Source organism: Oryctolagus cuniculus, chromosome 13 (assembly GCF_051225735.1).
Source record: "Oryctolagus cuniculus isolate XC-2025 breed Fujian yellow rabbit chromosome 13, ASM5122573v1, whole genome shotgun sequence".
Classification (NCBI taxonomy): Eukaryota; Metazoa; Chordata; class Mammalia; order Lagomorpha; family Leporidae; genus Oryctolagus; species Oryctolagus cuniculus.
In genome coordinates, this window is record NC_142879.1 from 18,014,080 (window position 1) to 18,036,151 (window position 22,072).

The 22,072-nt window shown below is 61.5% G+C and overlaps 1 protein-coding gene across 4 annotated transcripts in view; it reads left to right on the plus strand.

Moving 5' to 3' along the window:
* Positions 1-1,770: 1,770 nt before the first annotated feature.
* Positions 1,771-22,072, plus strand: part of LGR6 (leucine rich repeat containing G protein-coupled receptor 6) — a 125,761-nt gene continuing 105,459 nt past the window's right edge. The window contains exon 1 of one of the 4 annotated variants that reach the window (XM_008268585.5): positions 1,771-2,340. In XM_008268585.5, the coding sequence (XP_008266807.4) occupies positions 2,156-2,340 (185 nt within the window). In that variant the 5' untranslated portion in view covers positions 1,771-2,155. The remainder of the gene's footprint in view (positions 2,341-22,072) is intronic. The other 3 variants (XM_017347859.4, XM_008268587.5, XM_017347858.4) reach the window with 3 other exon arrangements.

A 22,072-nucleotide genomic window follows, 5' to 3' on the forward strand; every position in this document is an offset into this window, starting at 1 on the left:
GGCACCCCTCTGGCTGGAGCTGTTGTTTCCCCACTCCTGCGCTCTCCTGTGCCTCCTCTTCGTCATGCAAGAGGGAGGTAGGCGAGAAAGCAGAGCGGGGATGCAGAGAAGGGAGGAGGCAGAAGGAGAAAGAGCCCCGAGAAGAGGTGGACCTGGGCTACACATCATGGGATCAGGAGCCTTCGGGCTGGTGCTGTGGTGTAGCGGGTAAAGCCGCCACCTGCAGTGCCAGCATTCCATATGGGCACCGGTTCGAGTCCCAGCTGCTCCACTTCTGATTCAGCTCTCTGCTATGGCCTGGGAAAGCAGTAGACAATGGCCCACGACCTTGGGCCCCTGCACCCATGTGGGAGACCCGGAAGAAGCTCCAGGCTACTGGCTTCGGATCAGCTTGGCCCAGCTCTGGCTGTTGTGGCCATTTGGGGAGTGAACCAGCGGATGGAAGAACTCTCTCTCTATCACTCTGCCTCTGCCTCTCTGTAACTCTACCTTTCAAATAAATAAATAAATCTTCTAAAAAATCAGGACCTTCCCAGGGTGGGGTGAGGCTCTGGGGCTGACCTCAGGAAGGCTGAGCATCTGTGGCCCCTTCATACCCTGTGTTTGTAGTGAGTAATCACCTCACGTGGGCAGGCTGGAGGCGCAGCTCTGAGCCACCCAGGTTGGCCTCAGCTGGCTGCTGCTAAGGCTGCCACAGGCTCCGTGGTGTTTTTCCTAGCCCGTGCATCATACCTGGAGCACCAGGAGCCACGGAGGTGCAGGCCGGTACTGCCGATCAGTGAGGCCATCAGGCTGACCAGGGCAGAGGGGCTCCCGCCCTGGCCTTTCTGCCAGGCTCATCGCCCACGTGCAGGGCTGTGGCAGGGTCTGCTGGCTCCTCCGTCCAGCTGTGCAGGCTGGGGAGTTAGCAGAGGAGTGGAGAGGGGCCGATGAGGGGCCCTGGGGCATGGAGTAGAGGGTGGGAGGAATCTAGGCTGCTTCTGAGGCCCCTGGTTTCTGGTGTGCACTGTGGGTGACTGACTCACGGGGAAGGCAGGGGGAGGGGCACCCCAACCTGCTCCAGCTCTATGCTGGGGCTGGGCTCAGTGTGGGAGAGACCACAGGAAGCAACAGGTGCACGACAGAAGCACCGCCAGTCCAGTAAGGTTTAAGGAGAGAATGGGGCTGGACCCCAGTATAAGCACCATACCCCTTAGTCCTCCTGGGTTATAGGGCTGCAGGGGCAGACCTGGGCTCCCAGCCTCAGGGTGGCTGGGCTGCAGCTGCAGAACAGAGCCTCCAGGTGGCGCCAACTCGCCGACCTCCAGGCTGGCTGTGACAGCTGGGTTGGGTAGACCGAGTGCAGTCTCTGAGCCTCACTGGGTCCTGAGCCCGGATCAGGGTGATTCCCAGGACTTAAGCCTGCGTGAGGCTGCATGAGCGTATGCAGGAGTGCACAGAGGGTGGGAACCCTCGTCAGTTAAACCAGGTCGGGGCATGGCCCTCGGTGGGCTGGCTGTTCCTCCTGGCCCTGCCCTAGCCCCGCATTGCTCTGGACCCCCCAAGCCTGACCCCTTGTGGGCCAACCCTTCCTGTTCCTCTGTCCTGTGCAGGAAGACAGGGTGAGGGGGCTGCCCCCTGAGCCGTGGGATCTTGAACCTTCTCCCCTTGGTCTGCCTGCTCTCGGGTGAAGCGTAGAGGGGACCTGGGGACCTTGGGGGTCTCTAGGGTCTCTTCTGGGGGCCCCTTGTGGGTCCCACCTGGCCCCGTGGCTGTCCCCAAAGGCAGGGGGTCCTGACCGCCGGGGGCCCGCCCTGGGGCATGCTTTCCAACAAGGGCAGGTCCCCAACCAGCTTCTGGCTGCGGGGGCTTTGGGTTTCTTCACTCTCTTCCTTTTTTTCCCTTTCCTGGATGAAATTCCTGCCAGCTCGGAAGGAAGGAGGGAAGGGGAGCGAGCCGCGGCGCAGAAACTTTCCTTGGCTCCTCCTCCGCCTGTCTCCCTCCCTTGCCAAGCCCAGCCTGTGAAACCGAATAACGAAGATCGCTCAACAATGCCTGCCCCTCGCTGACTGCGCCGTCCCCGCGCTGCCGCCCAGGCCGAACAGAGCCCGCGGGGCCGTCCCCTCCGACGGCGCAGCCCGCCCGCCCGCCAGGTGCCCGCAGCCCGGCCGCCGACATGCCCAGCCCGGCCGGGCTCCGCGCGCTGTGGCTGTGCGCCGCGCTGTGCGTCTCGCCCGGTGCCGCCGCCGCCTGCCCGGCCCCCTGCCACTGCCAGGAAGACGGTATCATGCTGACCGCCGACTGCTCGGAGCTCGGGCTGTGCGCCGTGCCCGGGGACCTGGACCCCTTGACGGCTTACCTGTGAGTACCCGCGTCTGCCGGCCGCAGCCTAGCGCACCTGCCCGGGTGCGCCCCGTGGCGTGGGCATCCTGGAAAGCGCTCTCCCCTGACCGACCGCGGGGGACTGGGGATAGTACTGCGCTGGGTCTCCCAGGCGACCCTGGGCTTGGGGTGGGGTGGGGATATGCTCCCCTGGGAGCCGAGCAGGTGGGCTCTGGACCACGAGCAGGAGGGACTCGGCTGGCTGCCTCTTTTGCTGCGATCTTGTCCAGGGAGCAGTGCCCAGGACAGGCTGAGAGCAAGGCTGAGCGCCCTGGTGGTGGAGGAACCGGAGCTGGGGGTACGGAGAGATGACGCTGCTCTCCTGCCAGGACTGAGCGTCTTCCTGGAGGGGTCCCAGAGACTGTCCCCTCGGAAGGGGCTCCACCAGCACCAGCTCCCTTCACAGAGGCCTCCCGGATCCCCAGGGACCTCCCTGAAGTCCTGTCCCGGGAGGCTGTGTTGGAGACGCTAATTTGTGGGCAGGAGCCGAGGCTGAAAACCAGAGAACATTTTTAGAGTCTGAGTTGGGGTGAGATGGTGCGTGAAGGGGTCCCTGGTGGGGCAGCTCTCATGAGCACAGCTCCAAGGAGCTTCTCCCTGCGGGCCGGCAAGGGGGTGGGGGGGGCTCCTGCTGCTCCACACCTGGGCAGGAGGAGGAGGTGAGAGCACATTCCAGACCACCTACTCCCACCCACCCCACCCCCCCGGGGGGATGGGAACCCGCCCCAGCCTTGCCCTGCCCAGGTGCCTTGCCTTTTCCCACAGGAGGCAGAGCAGGTGGGCAAGGCTGGGGACAGCTGCCCAGGGGAGGGTCCCTCCGGGCTAGGGGGAGACCCCATCCTGGCTTCAGGGCTCTGAGGAAACAGGAGCTACACTGCTCAGAGCCAGGCAGGGCGCTCTGGGTTGGCAGTGCCCTGGTGGGCGTGGAGGCTCCGCATGGCAACAATGCTCCCAGTTGGTTTGTCCTCTTCTAGTCCAAAGGCACAGGCTGAGGGCCAGGGGAAGGAGCGAGAGGGAGAGAATGATGTCTGTGTTCCCGAAGGGCAGAGCGAGTCCTTCACAGCGCAGGGGCTGATGGCAGAGGCAGACTGGAATGCCAGCCGGTGCGGGAGCGGAGCCGGCACCCCGACTCCCCAGGCAGTCCCACTTTGCAGTTTCAGACCCTGGAGGTGCGAGACTTTGTTGCACTTGGAGACAGGGTTGTGTGGCTCCAAACAGCTGCAGGCTGCTCTGCTGAGCTTTTCCATAGGGGGGGCAGAAGAAGGGTCCCTGGCCTGGGATAAAGAGGCAGGGGCTACAGGGCTGTCCACACGGGCTCAGTTCGAGTGGAAGAATTGGGGCGGGAGGCACAGTGCCACGTTTGGGGTCCAGGTGCCCCGCTGACCTTCCCAATGCCTTGTCCCAGCTCCCCTGGAGCTCTGAGGTCTTCCTGGGCTCAGGGAATGTGGGGTCTTCCGAGGGCATCCTTGGGTGCTGTGTGGGGGTCTTTGGGGGAGCAACCTCTTCCTTGTGGTCTCAAGAGGCCGCCTGGGGCCTCCGAAGGTGGCGTGGGTGAGCGTGTTCATGGAGGGGAGCCCAGGCAGGGAGGTTTTGGGACTCCCCTCCCTTGCTGGCAGCACCGGCAGCAGCTGGCTCTTGCATCCGGTGACACAGCCAGCCATATTTCTCTGATGGGTCCACTGCTCCTTGGTCCCTTCCTAGCTCTGCCGCTCACTGTGTCACTGCGACCCCAGCCTCAGGTTCTGCCAGTGTACACAGGAAGAAGGGAGGGTGCCGGGAAATCAAAGCTCCCAGCATGGAGCCCGGTACCTCCAGGGGTGACGCGTAGGTGGTGGCCATCAGGACCCTGCCTCCTGTTGGGTCTAGCAGAGCTGCAGGGAAGCCAGCAGGCCTGGCGCACTGGAGGGAACCAGCCCAGTGCGTGAGCGCAGGCCTCAAGGAATGCTGTGTGGTGGGAGACAGAGGGGTGTGTGCTGGGGAGGGTGTGGGTAGCCAACTGCCTTTCTCGATGCTTGGATGGTTCTGGGGGCCTGGGGTCCAACTTGTGGGGGTGAACACTGGGGACTGGAGGAGGAAGGGGTACACGGTCAGGAAGGAAAGAAAAAGATTAAAATGCTTCCATGTGCAGGAAGCAGCGGGTCGGAGAGTTCTGGAACATCCCTGGACAGAGCCATGGAGGGACCCGCAGGAGACACCCATGGGTGCCTTACACACTCCCCGCCCCACCCCAGCCTATCCCTCCCTGATGCAGCCGCCGACACTGCCTGGGTTCTGCGGAGGACGAGGACAGAAAGTCTTCCTATCCAGCTGCAGTAGGGGGCTTTGACACTCAGAATCCACGGCTGCCTCGGGGCCGGGCTCAGAGGTGCGGGGTGGAGGTGGGGGAAGGCTGGCAGACAGACTTCAATTACTCGCAGTCCCCGGAGGGTGTCTCTCTTTTCCGAAGTCGCCTCCGCGAGGCTCCTGGAGACCCACTGGGGCTGGCTCCAGGGTGAGCCTGGGAGGAGATGGAGCCCCCCGCTCTGGGGCGATGTGTTGGGAACAGGGAGGCTGACACCTCCCGCTCTGTCTGGCCACATCTGCACGTGGTGAGGGGACAGGAACGGACACACGGCCCAAGGTCGCCGGGCAGTCGGGGCCGGGTTGCTTCTGAGCAGGGGAATCCGGGCAGCTACTACGAGTCCCTCTTGTCCAGCGTCGGGGAACAGGTGCTAAAAGGAGAGCAGCCGGGGCAGCCGTTTGTCGCCGGCCTGAGGCTCACACCCTCGTGGGCACCCTCCAGCCCCGTCCCTGCCACTCACTGCCGCCAGGGCTAAGGAGGGGCCTCGCCTCCATGCAGCCCCTGCCCCAGGCTGCTCGCCACTCCCCTGAGACCTGAAATGACATTGAGCTTGCTGGAAAGGTCGGACGGTGTGTGTGTGTGCGTGTGTGTGTGTGTGTGTGTGTGCATGCACTTGAGGATGTGTCGGGGAAGGTGTGTGTGTGTGTGTTTGGTATGTGTGTGTGTGCGCTTGGGGCAGGTTGTGTGTGTGCTTGGGGCAGATTGTGTGCTTAGGAGGGTGTGTGTGTAGAAGGGGTGTGTGTGTAGAAGCATGTGTTTGAGGAGGGTGTGTCTGTGTTTGGGGCAGATTGTGTGTGTTTGGGGAGTGTGTGGGGAGGGTGTGTGCATGTTTGGGGAGGGTGTGTGTGTGTGTGTGTCTCTGGGGCAGATTGTGTATGTGTGCTTGGGGAGGGTGTGTGTGTGGAAGCAGTGTATGTGTATAAACATGTGTTTGAGGAGGGTATGTATGTGTGTGGGGGGAGGGTGTGTGTGTGTTTGGGGGAGGGTGTGTGTGGAAGCGGTGTGTGTGTCTAAGCGTGTATTTGAGGAGGGTGTGTGTGTGTGTGTGTGTTACACGCTAGGTCCTGTTTCTCACCTCCAAGGCTCCCTTGTCGGCTGCAGTCTAGTAGATTCTAAGCGCCTGTGCCCTGCTGCTGGACGCCTGGGCACAGGGAGTCCTGACCCTCAGTCTCTGGGTCCTGGGAGCCGCTGTGCAAATCCTACAGCTCTGGGCCTCAACCTCCCCACCTGGCGGCTGCCAGTCCGAACAGTGGGAGAGGCAGGACGGAGCCCGGGGAGAGCCGCCATCGGGGGCGTGTGAGAAGAGAGGGCAGAAGCCAGGCCGGCAGCACCCAGACCAGGCCAGGGAGAAGGGCGAAGCAGGGTGGAGGGATTCCAGGAAACGAGGTTCTCTGGGCCCTCCCGTGCCAGCCTCACTCCAAAGTGCAGCCTGGGGGCCGGGCAGGCCCATCCCCCGGCAGACTGGGGGGCCGCCAGGGGAGGGTGAGTGTGTGTGGGAGCCAGCACCCCAGTTCAAAGGCAAGGCAGGAAACAGCCCCAGGCAAAAGAAAAAGGAAACCTCTCTGCTCTGGCAGCAGCGGGCAGGGGCGCGGCTGGGTGGGGCAGCGGGGAGAAGAAAGCTTGGCTCGGGGCAGAGCTGGCCCCCGCCCGCCCCACCCGCCCGCTGACGGCCCCAGTCGGGAGAGGGGTGCCCAGGGCCCAGGAGAGGGCATCAGAGTGGGGAGCCCCTGCCCAGGGAAGGGCCCTGGGTGCGGGCACCCGGGCGTGGGCACCGATGCTGGGCTTGGCTCCACCGCCATCACGCAGAGCGTCTGCTCCCATCTCTGTCCTTTGCCGAAGTGCCATGATCTTCCCGTGGAAACACCAACGGTGTCTGCCTGCAAGGCCACCGGGGCCACCCAGGAGCTGCACTGCAGGGCAGGGACTTAGGACCCTGGCCTCATCTTCTGGAGCCCAAAGGGCCGCCCCCTCCCCTTGACCTTCAGGGCAGCCACTCTGGGGGCCAGTGCCACTCTCAGGCTGGGCTGGGGGAGGAAGTGCCCCTCCCCACAGGGGTACCTGCAGGAGCCCTAGGGGCGTGGCGCTCTGCAGAGAAGGAGGGGGAGGGAGGGTCTGGGCTTCCAGGTCAGTGCTGTTTGTGGGGCAGGCTCCTCCTGGGAAAGGCAGGGTGGACAGGTGGCTTCTGCCAGGGTGAGTCCGGGGTGTTGCCCCCAGTGGACCGTGTGACTTACTCTAGGGGCCAATGAAGGCCAAGGGCTTCTGCTGGGCTGCGGACCCCTGGGGAAGGTGCGAGAGGGGGTGGGGAGAGGTTTCGGGTGCTCCCCCGCCCCTGCTGGAAGTGACTGGGCTCGCTGGGGCTGAGGAGGCCTCGCTTTCCCCCACTGTGGTTCAGGTCTCTCCTCCCGCCCCTCAGATGTGGGAGAACAGGTCCCAGGAGGAGAAAAACAGCCCAGAGACCAAACTTGGGCAGTGAGCAGAGAGTTATTTTGGAAGCAGCAAAAGGACATGGCGGGGAGCTCAGGGGCTGGCACCGCGCCCCCCCTGCCCCCGGCACCTTGCCAGGGCTGGCAGCCGGCAGGTGGGGGCTGGGCCTGGCTGTTCCGCGACAGGGCACCTCCGGGGCTGAGGTCTCCATGCCTCCATCTTCCCTTTCCACAGAACTCCCCGGAGGCCCATGCCCCAGAGCTGGAACTCTTCCCAGCCCTGGAAGTCCCCTCTAATCCGTGAGATGTGAGCCCGAGGCCGGGGCCAGGGAGACCTGGATGCCTGGGTCTCTACTGCGCCCGTCTGCTCCAGCGAGCAGTGGGGATGCTCTCCTGGCTGATGTCTGCGTTCCCTGGCCGCCTCCTTCCAGAAAGACACTAGCTCACCAGGCGGGTCCCCAGGGCTCCCGATGGGCCCGGAAACACCTACCTAGAAGCCTGCCCTCGCCCTGGTGTCCCAGCCTTAGCCGGTACCAGACCCAGCCGGCTTTTGTTGAGTGACTGCATGGCAAGACTCATACTCAGGGACTTTCCCTCCATCGTCCCCTGGAAATCTGTAAGGGCGGTGCCAGTGTTCTCCCATCTCACAGACGAGGAAACTGAGACCTTGATGTTAAGCAGGTTGCCTAAAACCGCCAGAGAGTACTTGCTGCTGCTGGGATTTCAGCCCAGCTCGTGTCTCCTGGTTCCCAAGGTCAGGGCTCCGAGGGGAAGGGAGCGGCTCTGGGCACCTAAAACCCCCATCGGGTCGCCCCTCGAAGCCCAGCTCCAGTTTCCTGTCTTTCTCGGGAGTAAGCAGTGATTTGCCCCTTCCCCTCCTGTCCATCAGCAGTGGTCCCAGGGAGTCTAACAGTGGGGCTGGCTGGAGGCAGGTGTTGGGGCCCGCGGCCGGGGCCGGTGGAACAGGCCCCCGAGTGTGCAGATTATCATCACTTACTGGGGACCACCGAGGGTCAGGTCCGCTGTGAGGCAGCCAGGGTCCTATGGTGATGACTTGGCAGGGGCACTGGACATGGGAGCCCCCTGCATCAGACCATCCGGGGGGCATCCACCGAGGACCAACAGTCAGGGCGGTGAGCATGGGGTGACCAGGGAAGGCCTGGGGGAAGGAGAAGCACTTGTGTAGGGTCCTGAGGAACAGGAGGATTTGGGCGGGGGCATGGCCAGGGGAGGCCCTCCAGGGGCAGGGGAAGCCATGCGCCTAGGAGGGTGTGGGGACCCACACTGGGCCACTTCTGTCCCCCCCCACCTGGGGCAGGAGGTCCAGGGCAGAGCTTCCTGCCTTCTCTCAGGGCATATGTCAATGCAACAAAAACCCCACGGGGCTCAGCAGCCGGGGAGTCACCCAGGACGCCACCCCGGGGCTGTGCAGACCCCGTCTCAGCGACACATCCAGACACACTGCCGCAGAGGACAGAGAGCATTGCCCCCAGGAAGGCCCAGGTTCGAGTCTCACTGCAGCCCTAACCCATGTGCTTCTTCAGTACTCGGCCTCGGTTTCCTTAGCTCCGCACTGGGTAATGGCTCCAAGCTCTCGGAAAGCCGGCTGTGATTCAGCACAGGACTTGGCACACAGCCATACGTGGGCGCCACTCTTATTACCCATTCTGGTCTCCTCTAGGGAGAGGCACCTGGAAGGGGAAACTGAGGCAGGCACAAGGTGGCCCTCAGTGTGTCCCACACAACTCCGCCTGCTTAGGGCTTTGCTGAGTGAGACCCAGGGGGCTGATTCTAGAACACAGTCCCCCCCGCCTCCCTCTTCCCCGTCGCCCTAGGAGGTGCTGGGAGTGTCCCCAAGAGTGACCAGATTATGGCAGGAAGGTGTCCAGAGCCTCCCACTGCTCCAGCGCCAGGGATCGGGATGTGGTCCCCAGGCCCAAAGCCAAGGTGGAAAGACTAATGGAGGGGTGGGGGAGGGATAGTGGCACAGAAGGGTCACCATACCCACCCAGTGCTCCTCCCACTACATCTCTGGGGTCACCGCGGGCTGAGGAAAGTGCTTCCTTATTTGGGGGAGCCAGGAGAGTGGGGACCAAGTACAGCCAAGGCCTGTGCCAACTCCTGGTGTGAGCTGCCAGCCTGAATTATCCCCGGGGAAGAGGGCCCAAGGGAGCGGCCATCACGGGCTTTTATCCCCTCCTCCGGGACCTGAGGGCTCCCTGCCCCTCCACAGTCCACTGTATACAGTGCTGCTCACAGCCTGTGCGTAAGCCCAGCCTCCCCCAGAGTACCCTGCCCGTGCTGCAGTGCCTCCGTCCCCTTGTCATGATCAGTGATGACATCACTTGAACTCCCGGGCTGGGCTGGGTGCAAACGTTCATTCATGCTAGCCCTCGTCCATCCATTGGACAAGCATGGGCGGAGTGGATGCCGGCTGCCTGCACGGCACTGTGCCCAGTGCTTTCTCCTGAGCCCACCCCTGTGACGCCAGCGCGCTGCTGTGCCCTCTTCTAGACAAGAGGAGACAGAGGGCCGAGGGGCAGGCCCCAGGCTGGGGCAGCTGGGACACCCTGAAGCCCTTGTTCTCCCCTCTGTGCTGGGCACTCCAAGGGCAGACAAGGCATGCAAGAAACTGGGCCACGGGCGGGGAGTGAGATGTGCATGGGGCTGGATGGGCGGCACGCGGCAGGCAGGGGCCTCCTTGCCTCTGGACGCCATGGACACGGGGGTCCCCGGGCGGGGGCTGTGCTGACCTGGGAGCTGGGGTTCAGGGCTGATGCTCATTTACAAGGTCGGGGGAGCAGTCCTACCCCGATGACCTGGTGGATGCATAAGGTCCTATGGGGGGTGTGGAAGTGGTGCTTAGCACTTGGAGATGTGAAATATTTCCTGTGAAAACATCAGGTAACCTGGTAGGGACTGTGCATGTCCATGTCTCTGTCTCTGGCAGGGGCTCTCAGCATTCCGGGCTTCTTGAGGACAAGAGTCAAGTGTTGCATCAGAAAGCAGGAAGGGCTCCCTTAGAGCAGGGTCCATGCCTCCTCCTCCAGGCTGGGAGCTTCCTGAAGGCAGGGTCTCTGCCCAGGGTCCCCTTTCTCTCAGGATCACCCTCCCCGCAAACACTGATACAGTCAGTACAGGTCTCTGCCTGCAGGGGGCGCTCTGGACAGGGCCATCCACCAGACTGGCATCTGTTTTCAGTCTTTTCCCCCTCCCCCTGGGCTCCAGATCTGGGGCAGCCCAGGGGTGGGTGTTTGAGGATGGGGAAGCTGGATCAAGTGTCCAGGGATTGTGAGAGCAGAGGCAGGAAGAGACCGTAAACGAATCCCCTGCCTTTGTGGTGGACAGAGCAGATTAGGAGGCTGGGAGGGGGCCGGAGTGGAAGGGGACCATTGTCCGGGACAAAAGCTGGGTAGAATGAGAATTGGGACAGGACCTGGGCTCCCCACTCCCTTCCCTGGGGACAGGCGGGAGCTCAGGACCCAGCAGAGTCAGAGCCTGGAGCCAGCTCACTGCTCAGACCACCATGGACCCCGGCCCCCAACACAGCATCTAGGAGGCTGAGTGACTTGGACCAAGCCGCTTACCCAGGGTTCCCTTCACAGCCACGCCCCTCACGTGGCCACACATGGCCCCATGGATAGGTGTGCTGCCCTGCCGCAGCCATGGTAAACTTATTAACGGTTCTGTGGCAGAGGGCTTCTCACTGCTGCTTTGCTGGACATGTTTTGTAGCCTGTGCCGCCTACACCCACTCTGAGCGTCCTCCTGCAGTTTGAAGGAGGATCGCTGAGATCTCGGCACCTGCTTTCATCCCAGGTGGTCATAAATCTGACTCAGATCACTTTTGTTGGGGGGGGGATCTGCCGATTGACAAGGTGCCACACACACACCTCTTCCATTGTCACAGTCCTGATGGGGACAACTTTCAGGCTGGTGGACTTGGGGGCCCAGGGCAGGAAGGGAAGGGAGGAGGGGCTAGAGAGGCAGCCTCTGGCAGATGCAGCAGGTGGCCCCAGGGCCAGAGGGAGCCCAGGCATCCTGGGGCTGGACGTGCACCATGGCCTTGGGTGGCACCTGCAGGGGGTGAGGGACCGAGGCGGGCACAGGTGGCACACCTGAGACTCACTGCTTCCGTGACCGAGATGTCCTCAGGGCCTTTACATCACCTGGAGGGCTGGGGGTGTTTTTTTCACAGAACAGCAGAGGGGCTAAGGGCACAAACTCTGGAGCCGCCCTGCCTGGCTTGGGGTTCAGGTCCTGGTTCTGCCTTCTCCCAGTCTGGGGAAAGGCTTACCTTCTTTGGGCTGTAGTTTCTTCACCTGTAAAATGAGGGTGATACGGTACCTGCCTGGTGGGGGCGTTGTGCGGGTTAAATGATTAGTGTACGGGAGCCTGGCACGCAGTCACCACTCACGGATGTTAGCTGCGATCACATGTCTCACGTGTATGCTTGGTAGGCACAGCCGCACGGGTGCTGGCGTTAACTCTCAACACAGGACCATCCCCAGCCATCGTTTCACTTTCCAGGGGTCAGCTGCAGTCCACAATTATTATCTGGAAAATTCCAGAAAGAAGCAATTCCTAAGTTTTAAATTCGTGCCACCCCAAGTAGCGTTGCAGAATCTCACCCTGCCTGGGGTGGGAGTCATCGTCACCCAGCAGACCTGTGCCGGGTGTGCTACCTGCCCGCGAGTCACTCGGGAGTCACCTGGGCTGTCGGGGGGTGTCGCCGGGTCACAGAGTTATCCTGATCACGCTTCACAGCGTGAGAGTAGTGGTGCTGGCAGCTGAGATCCACCCAAGATGCAAGGTGCTTCCTTTAAGCAAGAGATGTTGAGAGAGAGAGAGAGAGAGAGAGAAGCCGGCGCCGCGGCTCACTAGGCTAATCCTCCGCCTAGCGGCGCCGGCACACCGGGTTCTAGTCCCGGTCGGGGCGCCGGATTCTGTCCCGGTTGCCCCTCTTCCAGGCCAGCCCTCTGCTGTGGCCCGGGAGTGCAGTGGAGGATGGCCCAGGTGCTTGGGCCCTGCACCCCATGGGAGACCAGGAAAAGCACCTGGCTCCTGGCTCCTGCCATCGGATCGGTGCGGTGCGCTGGCCGCAGCGCGCCGGCCGCGGCGGCCATTGGAGGGTGAACCAACGGCAAAGGAAGACCTTTCTCTCTGTCTCTCTCTCACTGTCCACTCTGCCTGTCAGAAAAATTAAAAAAAAAAAAAAAAAAAAAAAAAAAAAAAAAAAGAGAGAGAGAGAGAGAGAGGCAGCCCGCTCACATAGCTTGTATTATGATATATTGTTAGCACTATTCCATTTCTTTTTTTTCCCCAAAGAAAACCTTTTACTTAAATTAAATACAACTTAAATTAAATACAGCTTCAGGAATGTAGTGATTCCCATTCTTGGTCAGTATTCATCTCTTGCGAGGCCTAATTTATAAATTAAACTTCCCCATCGGTCTGTATGTGTGGGAAAGAACACAGCTTATACAGGGTTTGATACTGAGAGGTCTCGGGCATCCACTGGGGGTTTGGGATCATATCCCCAGCAGATAAGGATGGGGTGACTGTGCAACAGACGGTCCCTGGACTCAGAATATCCGCCCTGCTCAGCCCTTCTCCCAGCTCTGCTGCGCCACGGCTGTAGTGGGCAGGGAGGGCTGGAAGAGTGGGGGTTCCATAGGCCTCCTCCTCCTGCTGTGTCTGCAGCGCCCCCAAGTCCACCGCCCATCGCCATCGGCTTGCTCTGTGATCAGCGGGCATGGGATCAGGTGCACCCAGGCTGGAATTTTGTGTTTGCCACCAACTTGCTCGGTGCCTTTGGACAACTCCTCTGATCTTGTGATGCCTGCTTCTTGTAAGGTGATAGCTCCTGACCCCAGGATATTAGAGACAAATGATGGTGAGAGAGAGAGAGAGAGGGAGAGGGAGAGGGAGAGGGAGAGGGAGGGAGAGGGAGAGGGAGAGGGAGAGGGAGAGGGAGAGGGAGAGGGAGAGGGAGAGGGAGAGGGAGAGGGAGAGGGAGAGGGAGGGAGAGGGAGAGGGAGAGGGAGAGGGAGAGGGAGAGGGAGAGGGAGAGGGAGAGGGAGAGGGAGAGGGAGAGGGAGAGGGAGGGAGAGGGAGAGGGAGAGGGAGAGGGAGAGGGAGAGGGAGAGGGAGAGGGAGGGAGAGGGAGAGGGAGAGGGAGAGGGAGAGGGAGAGGGAGAGGGAAGGAAGAGGGAGAGGAAAGGAAGAGGGAGAGGAAAGGGAAAGGGAGATGAAGAGGGAGAGGGAGGGAGAGGGGGAGGGAGGGAGGGAGAGGGGGAGGGAGGGAGGGAGAGGGGGAGGGGAGGGAGAGAGGAATGAGTGACAACAGATAGGAGGTTCTGGTGCCCGGGAGGTGCCAGGGTCCCGGGGGACTTGCAGTGTTAGCTCCATGAGACTTGAGATCCCAGGGGCTGGGACAGGGCACGGCCATCACCAGCACCTCCAGGGCCATGTGCCCAGCCAGAACAAGGCCCCCCATTAACTATGTGCAGCCAGCGGAAAGAGGAATGCCCGCCCCCCCGCCAGCCGACGCCACGCCAGCCCTCGCCTCGCTGCCCACTCCCCTGCTCTGAATGCAGAAGCCCAGGGTGCCGCCTCCCCCTCTGCCTGCCCTGCCTCCACCTGCCAGAAAGTATTAGCCTCACCCATCAGACTGGCATGGGGGCACAGAGGCACCATGCCGTGTGGCCCTGAGGGACCTGCTGGGGGTGGGGCTTGGGGTCAGGAAATACCTGGCTAAGCCCTGGAACCGGGGACAGGCCCAGTACTGATGGACAGGGAGCAGAGTGGGTAGTGAGAGGGGACTACGTGCAGGCTCAGAAGCATGGCCATCCTGATGTCTTGCTGCCCCCCGACCCCTGCCCTGGGCTGGAGGCCCTGATGGACACACCACCTTATTCAACACCTTGCCACTTGCTTTAAAGGGACCACTGGGGCGTTCTTGCTAGTGTCTCTCCTCCTTCCTGCTGTGATGCACCCAGGCCCCTTCCTGTCCTGGCCAGATGGAGGGGCCAGCAGTGAACCCTTGCTCCCCAGCCCCGCAGGCACTGGGCAGGCAGGTGGCCTGGCTTTCCCTTCCCTTTCCCCGGGAGAAAGTGACTGTGGCCTCCAGGACTGACCTTGGAGATGCCATGCACGGGCTCCCCAGGCATTGCTGCTGACCAGGGGAGGCTTCTGCCTGGAAATGTGGGACCCACACATCGCTGCAGCCTCCCTGCCTCCCAGCGCGCTGGGTGCTGGGCTGTGGCCCATCCCGGCCTCACCACCAGGGGAGAGGGCCCAGCTGGGGAGCGAAGCAGGGGCAGGATGTGAGTCTCTGCTCGGGCCTGTGGCCAGGCACCCTTGTCGGACACATCTGTGAGTTACTTAGTGAAGAAGTGACTGGAGCAACACATGGGTGAGGGCTGCTCCTGATGGATGCCGACTCCCTGCCGTCGCTTGGCTCTTGAGGCCTGGCCCATGGACCAGCTGGGGGCAGCCAGGCCTCCTGAGTCGGAGCCTCCATCTCAGAGCTTGTCCAGCATGGCCCTAAAGCGCATCTCTGGAATAAGTCAGGGCACCTGCTGAGCCTGTGGGCAACCACTCCCTGCCCTGCCTTCCATACTTTGTACTTAGATAAAGACTGTTGGGACCAGAAGAAAGAACCCACGGACGTCGCTGTTGGCGGACTGCAAGGATGTAGTTAAGAAATGCGTTCCGACGAGAAGCCTGCAGCTCTTGTCTGGGAGCCTGCGGTGGAAGCCAGGAGGGCATAGCCTCATGTAGGATGGAAGGGGGTGGCAGAGGTGGCTCTCCCTCCAGGACAGCTGCCCTAATAGCTCAACCCTGGGGGAGTGCTCCTCCCACCCCACCCCCGACCCTGGCTCATCCCTCTTGGGCTCTGACTCCTGTTTGCTGGTCTGTTTCTTAAACCAGGCTGGGAGTCCCAGGAAAGGAACCCCTCACGCCCCTCACACACAGGCACTCAAAACATTGGTGGAATGAGTGATGAGATGAGTGAATGAATGAATGAATGAGTACGTCAATCCACAAGTCAATGGCCAGGGGTCAGGACACAGAGCAGAAACCGACGTGGGCTGCAGCCAATGGGCCTGTCTTGGAGAGAGGGCCTACAGGCAGGAAGCCCTCTCCAGACCTGCTGGTGGCACTAATTTGGCTCTGCCACGGGCGGAGCCGGAGATGTGGCATCCAACCCAGACAGTGTGGTGAGGACTGAGTCGTGCCGCAGCCTCTTGAGCTGCTCCTCGTGCCAGGCTTAGCTTTCTTTTTTTTTTAATTTTTTTAAAAAAATTTTTTGACAGGCAGAGTGGACAGTGAAAGAGAGAGAGACAGAGAGAAAGGTCTTCCTTTAACGTTGGTTCACCCCACAATGGCCGCTGCGGCCGGCGCACCACGCTGATCTGAAACCAGGAGCCAGGTGCTTCTCCTGGTCTCCCATGCGGGTGCAGGGCCCAAGGACCTGGGCCATCCTCCACTGCACTCCCTGGCCACAGCAGAGAGCTGGCCTGGAAGAGGAGCAACCGGGACAGAATCCGGCGCCCCAACCAGGACTAGAACCCGGTGTGCCAGCGCCGCAGGTGGAGGATTAGCCTAGTGAGCCGCGGCGCCAGCCAAGGCTTAGCTTTCTGTTCTGGAACCCTGACACTCAGAAGCTTTGCCTTTCCTACTCACTCTCTCTCTCTCTCTCTTTTTTTTTTTTTTTTTTAAAGAAAACCTCTTTTTGAAAATATCCATCCAGTTCTTAAAAAGCAAAGATGAGGTACGTGCGTGGCCCTTGGCTTGGATGGACAGAGAGCTCCAGGGACTCGAGGCTGTGGGTTCCGGAGCCTCCACGGGGTGCCCGACCCTTGTCTAGGCTCACGAGAGCCCCTGCGTTCAGAGACATCCCAGGCTGGAGGGTCGGAAAGTCACCCGCGCATTAAGCCCAGGCAGGAGAGATGCAAAGGCTGGTTTCCGGGTGCATTCAGGCAAGGGTGGCCAGGGCATTGGGGGGAGACCCTGTGAAGACGCAGGGGCCCCAGGAGGACAGCCTGGGGACGGGAAAGGCCTTGGCGATACCGGCACCTGTGCAGGTGCGAGAGCCTGAGCAGGATGCAGAGCACCGCGCAGACTGCACAGAGACACACAGCCGGCTTCAGCTGAACGAAGCTGAGGCATAGTCCCAGGATGCCGTGGGAATCGGGGAGCAGGTGCTTAGCCAGCCTGCGGTTCACGGCCGACTAACTCTTAATTTAAAGGATGACAGACAAAATATAAAACACATAAGAGAGTACATATCGCGAGGTTGCTAACTTGTCACGAGCAATTACACTCGTACAACCAGCACCCAGGCTCAGGGACAGAACGCGGCCACACGCGCCGGCAAGAGCACACGTTTCCCCTCACAATTCGGTGGGGCTCGGGGACCATGCAGACCATGTGCCTTCTAGCTCCCACGGTTCAGTTCCTCCGGCTCCTGGCTGCCTCACTCCGCGCTCTGTCCCGTGTTCTCTGTGCGTGACCATTGTGTGTCCCATACCAAGGCCACTGCCTTCGCATTGATCTTTCCTGGGCCCCCCACTGCCTTGGCCCATCAGCCCCCCACTTACTGCCAGCCTGGGCACCCCCAACTCATCTCTCCCCTTTGCAAGTCTCCCAGTCCAGCCATCTTCTCGGTTTTTGCTTTTCAAGATTTATTTTGGGCCGGCGCCGCGGCTCACTAGGCTAATCCTCCGCCTTGCGGCGCCGGCACACCGGGTTCTAGTCCCGGTCGGGGCGCCGGATTCTGTCCCGGTTGCCCCTCTTCCAGGCCAGCCCTCTGCTGTGGCCAGGGAGTGCAGTGGAGGATGGCCCAGGTGCTTGGGCCCTGCACCCCATGGGAGACCAGGAAAAGCACCTGGCTCCTGGCTCCTGCCATCGGATCAGCGCGGTGTGCCGGCCGCAGCGCGCCGGCCGCGGCGGCCATTGGAGGGTGAACCAACGGCAAAGGAAGACCTTTCTCTCTGTCTCTCTCTCTCACTGTCCACTCTGCCTGTCAAAAAAAAAAAAAAAAAAAAAAAAAAGATTTATTTTGTTTATTGGAAAGGCAGAGCGATAGAGAGAAGGGGAGACAGAGGGAGACAGTGACCTTCCATCTGCTGGTTCACTTCCCGAATGGTTGCAATGGCTGGGGCTGGGGCTGGGGCAGGCCAGAGCCAGGCGCCGGGAACTCCATCCAGGTCTCTCACCTGAGTGCCAGGGGCCCAAGTACCCATGTGCTGCTTTCCTAGGTGCATTAGCAAGGAGCTGGAGCTCCAACCAGTGCTCAGAAATGGGGTGCAGCATCCCAGGCAGTGGCTTCACCTGCTGACCCCAGCCACTTTCTCAAGGCTAATCCTGCCCCTCTTGGCCACCTCAGGCCAGGCCTCCTCCAGGAAGCCCTCCCTGAGGGGCTGCTGGCCCTCAAGGACTTTCAATTTCCCCAGTGCTCGTGGTGGGGGCTCTGAACCTCCCCTCCCCCTGAGCTTCTGGAGGGTAGGGAGCTTCCTCCTCCTCTTTCATACACATGGGGCTGCTGGGGCCGCTCACCCCGGGCTCCCCATCCAAGGGAGCTGAGGGCAAGGAACCTGGGCTGAAGGCACCCTCCCGGCAGGGGCTGACCAAGCCCAGGGTACTATGCCCAGGGGGAGCCCCAATGCCCAATCTCCCCCATGTCCCCCTCCCCTCCCAACAACAGCCACTCCAGAGGGGCCTGTTGCAGCCCCAGCTCTACGCAGGGCACAGGAGGAGGACGGAAGAGCCTGGGGCCAGGGGAGCGAGCCCAGCCCTTTGCCTTTCCTTGGAGGAGGCTGGAGACAGGAATGCCTTTGGCTGGGAGACCCTGGCCCGGGATCAGAAGATCAAAGGCAGAGAAGATCGGGGTGCGGCAGGTGGCCCTCATTCTGAGGCTTCAGAGAGGCAGCAGCTGGTGCCTCCCAAGGGCAGGGCTGACCCAGAACGCCCTCCCCGCCCCCCCCCCCCCGGCTTCCCTGGCCTTGCAGCCTGCCTCCCCCCTTGAGAAGGCTCAGGGCCCAGGGCTGGTGAGCAGCAGGATGCCCCCGACAGGCTGAGCAAGACCCCTGTCTAAGCCTCACCATTCCCCTGGGAGGGATTAAGTAACCGTTGTGGGATGCAGCAACTGAGGCACACAGAGGAAAAACAGCTTACTCAAAGCCAACAACTCTGGGGCCAAGAACCATGACCCCATAAACGGGAGGCAGAGGACGCAGTCTGGTCCAAGGGCACCCCGAGGGAGTGAGACTAGGATCAGGAAGGACTTCCCGCCGGGGTCTGGTCTTCCTCCAAGTTTGACGAACTAAACAGCTGGGGAGTTGGGAAAGGGTAGGCGGGTGGGAGCCAGCGAGATGGACCAGGAGGTGAGAGAGGAGAGGACCCTGCACCGATGACACAAACGGTTGGTCGAGGACCTCCTGGGGCAGGAGAGCAGGGCGTGGGGCGCCCACTCTGGAAAGTTCCACAGGCCCTCGGCAGCCCCTTGAAGTGAGATCCAGGGCCAATGCTGGGTGGGGCCCTCGTGGGTGGCGCTAATCCCCCTGCATTGTTCTGGGCGACTCCCCGCTTCCGGGCCCCTGCAGTGCCAGGGGGCGGGGGGCGGGCAGCGCGTGGGAGGGCGAGGCCCGTGGCAGGCAGGTGGCTCTCAGGACTGAGTGCCTGCGCACTGCCTCTAACAGTGTGACTTAGAGGGCAGTCGCTATCCCGATTTCTGCATTCAGCGTGGGACCGAGCAATGCCTCCCTCCCGTCTGTTCAAAGGGCCGAATTAAATGAGACCAGGCTCCGTGAATTGCACAAGACATTCACGTGGTGGTAGGGAGAGGCAGAGGAGTGGGACTGGTTGACCATCCAGGATATTGGCTCGGAGAGCCTCATTTGTAAAGTGGGCCGGTCAGGGTTTCACCACGGCGTCTGGTGGAGCACAGGTGCCTCTTGTTATATGCGCTAACCCTCGCTAGATTCGAACAGCCTGAGACCCTGCCCAATTTAGAAAACCCACCAGGCCAGGGGTTCTGGGCGGGGGCTGGCTGGGGGCTTCTCCACGTGGGGACCGTGGGCAGCGTTCTGATGAGAGGAAGGTTTGCCTTCTGGGCTGGCGCTGTGGGCAACGGCTCTGAATAGAAGGGTCTTGCTCCTAGTTGGCCACCCCCAGACACGCCCTGCCCGTGGATCTGGCCAAAGAAGGCTGCCGAGCAGGTGCCGCCTGTAAACAAACAGGGCTCAGCACGGTGGTCTGGTCCCCCATGCTTCCCACCGGCACACCCTGCCTCTCCCCCACTCCACCCAGCCCCTCTCTGGGGCCCCGTGCTTCCCACTGGCACACCCTGCCTCTCCCCCACTCCACCCAGCCCCTCTCTGGGGCCCTGGCTGGGAGCTGGTGGGTCTCCCGCACAAAGGAGGGAAGCATAGCCTGCATACACCCTAAGGGCTGTGGTGGTCTCTGTGGCAGGGGTCCCACTGTGTTTGGGCAGACAGGACTCACCCCCCACACACCTGCACATGCAGAAATGGTGCCCTTCTGGCCAGAGCTGGGGGTCACTGAGGGCTGGGAAAGACACGGGTGAGTCAGGTGAGCCCCGAGCCAGCAGGATTAAGCCGGCAGGGCCCAGGCTCGCTGGCGGGGTTTCTTCTGTCCTCTCCTGTAGCAGGTCTGTTCCACTCCCTCTCCAGTCCCTGCAAGGGAAGAGCCCACCCCTCTGTTACTATATGGAAAATGTACCATATACATATATATATGTATATGTAATTTATTTGAAAGGCAGAGTTATGGGCAGGGGGAGAGGGAGATCTTCCATCTGCTGGTTCATTCTCCAAAGATCAGGGCTGGGCCAGGCTGAAGCCAGGAGCCTGGAACTCCATCTGGGTCTCCCACATGGGTGGCAGGGTTCCAAGCACCTGGGCCATCTTCTGCTGCTTTCCCAGGTGCATTAGCGGGAGCTGGATCAGAAGCAGAGCAGGTGGGGGTCAAACCAGCACTCACTGGGGATGCTGGTGTCACAGGTGGCAGCTTTACTGGCTGCACCACAATGCTGGCCCTGGAAAATGGGCCCTCAAGCCGGTGTGTCTGTGGCGAGGTAACTGGGGGCCGTGGGGAGCTCCCAGGCTGTGTGGGTGAGCAGTCCGAGACCGGGAGATGGTTGCTTGTAATCGAGGACGGTATCGTGTGGCCTGACTTTGTGACTGGACACTCAGCGGACAGAGCCAAAGGTCACAAGGATTTGTCTGAAGAAGGTCTGTGTCGCTCAAGCCCCTGTCCCAGCACTTGTCACTCATGCTCATGATTGCCCCCTCTGTTGTCATTGTCCCTGCCTGGCCTGGCCCCTTGAAGATAGGGACCTACCTGACTGCACGGTGTGGCTTCAGCTCTTGTGCTGTGCCTGTTGCATAGCATGTGCTCATTAAATGCTTGTTGAGTGGATGGCAGCTGGCATGACATGAACGGTTCAAGCATGGAGGCTTCCTGCAGGAGGAGGAGCTGGAAGTGGGCCTTGGTGAGTGGCAGTCGGGTGGTGAGCTCACAGCCAGCACTGGCTGGGTATTTACTGTGTGCTGGTCAGTGCCTAAGCATTTTATCAATGACGAAACTGATGCAGAGAGAGGCAGAACAACCTGTAAGCTGTCCAAGGTCACACAGCTGGTAAATGGCAGAGCTGGGTCGCCCTTTGTCCTCAGCCTGCCCTAACTCAGGACTCGGGGTCCCCGCAGAGCCCTCTGCGTAACAGCTCTGCTTGCCAGAGCCAGGGACATCCCTGGGCCTGGGGTGGGCCTGGCTCTCCTGCCCCTGCAGTGCTGAGGGGCAGGACCAGCCCCAGAGCTCCAGGTCCCTCTCCCGCTGCACCCAGGAACCCACACCGGCCCCTGCTGTGGCCTGCGGATCGACCCTGTCAGGAAGAGGAGGCTGGAGCAGCAGAGCTGAGTCTGAGGTTGGCTCCCAGGGCACCCACCCATCCCGTCCCACACCTGTGTATTTCAGCAGAGGAACCTCGCCTGGGTCTCTTTTCCTTGTGGCCTCCTTTCTTTCCCACTGGAGTTGGAGGAGACCCAGTCCCGTGGCCCTGGCGACATCTTGTCCTCTGAACTCCGTGGTCTTAGAACTCTGGGCTTAAACAGATTTAAGGACGAAGCCCACACTTCATTTCTGTCACCTGATGTTTAGTCTCCCTCCCTTGCCTTTACCAACCGCCCCCTCCAGCCCCCCTCAGCCCCAGGCACCGCTGGAGAGGCTCTGGGTTTCTGGTGTCTGGTGCACGTGCAGCACGGGGCCTTTGCAAACTGCCTCCCCCCTGCCAGCAGGCGCCAGCCCCCTGCCCACCACCTGCTGCTCTCTCACTGTCCCCTCCCTCCTGTCTCCTGCCTCTCCGGGGGGCCTGGGAGACACTCTTGTTACCAACCAGGGAGCCAAGAAAGCACTCAGTGCACAGCGGGAGGAGAAGGCCCTGTGCTGCTCCCTGCCAGGGGGTGGTGGGGGGTGCTCCCCCCCTCCCCACCCATGGCCACACACGCCCTTGTTTGGAAATTTATGAAAACTGCAGAAATCTGGGTGAACTTTGGGCCAACTCATGTGCTTGGACACTCAGAGAAAGTGGCTGGGATCCCTGTTGCCGCTGATAAGCAGGGGTCGTCTGGGGGTAAAGCGGACAGAGGGGGCTGCGTTAGAGACCTGAGATAAACCTGGCATCCCCCCGGGGCACAGGAGACCTGGCTGTCACCCCTTCTGCCGACTTGCTGTGCGACCTTGAGGACTTTGCCCTGGCTGGCCCTGCTTTCCCCTGGGAAACGGAGGGAGGGAGGTCGAGGGAAGCAGCTGCCCTGCAGGGGAAGACGCTCTCAATACCTGGGGCACCCCCACAAGGCCAGGGCTGGAAAGAGCCCCGTGGAGAAGGGGACAGCCTTGGCCACTGGGCCCCCACCTGCCCC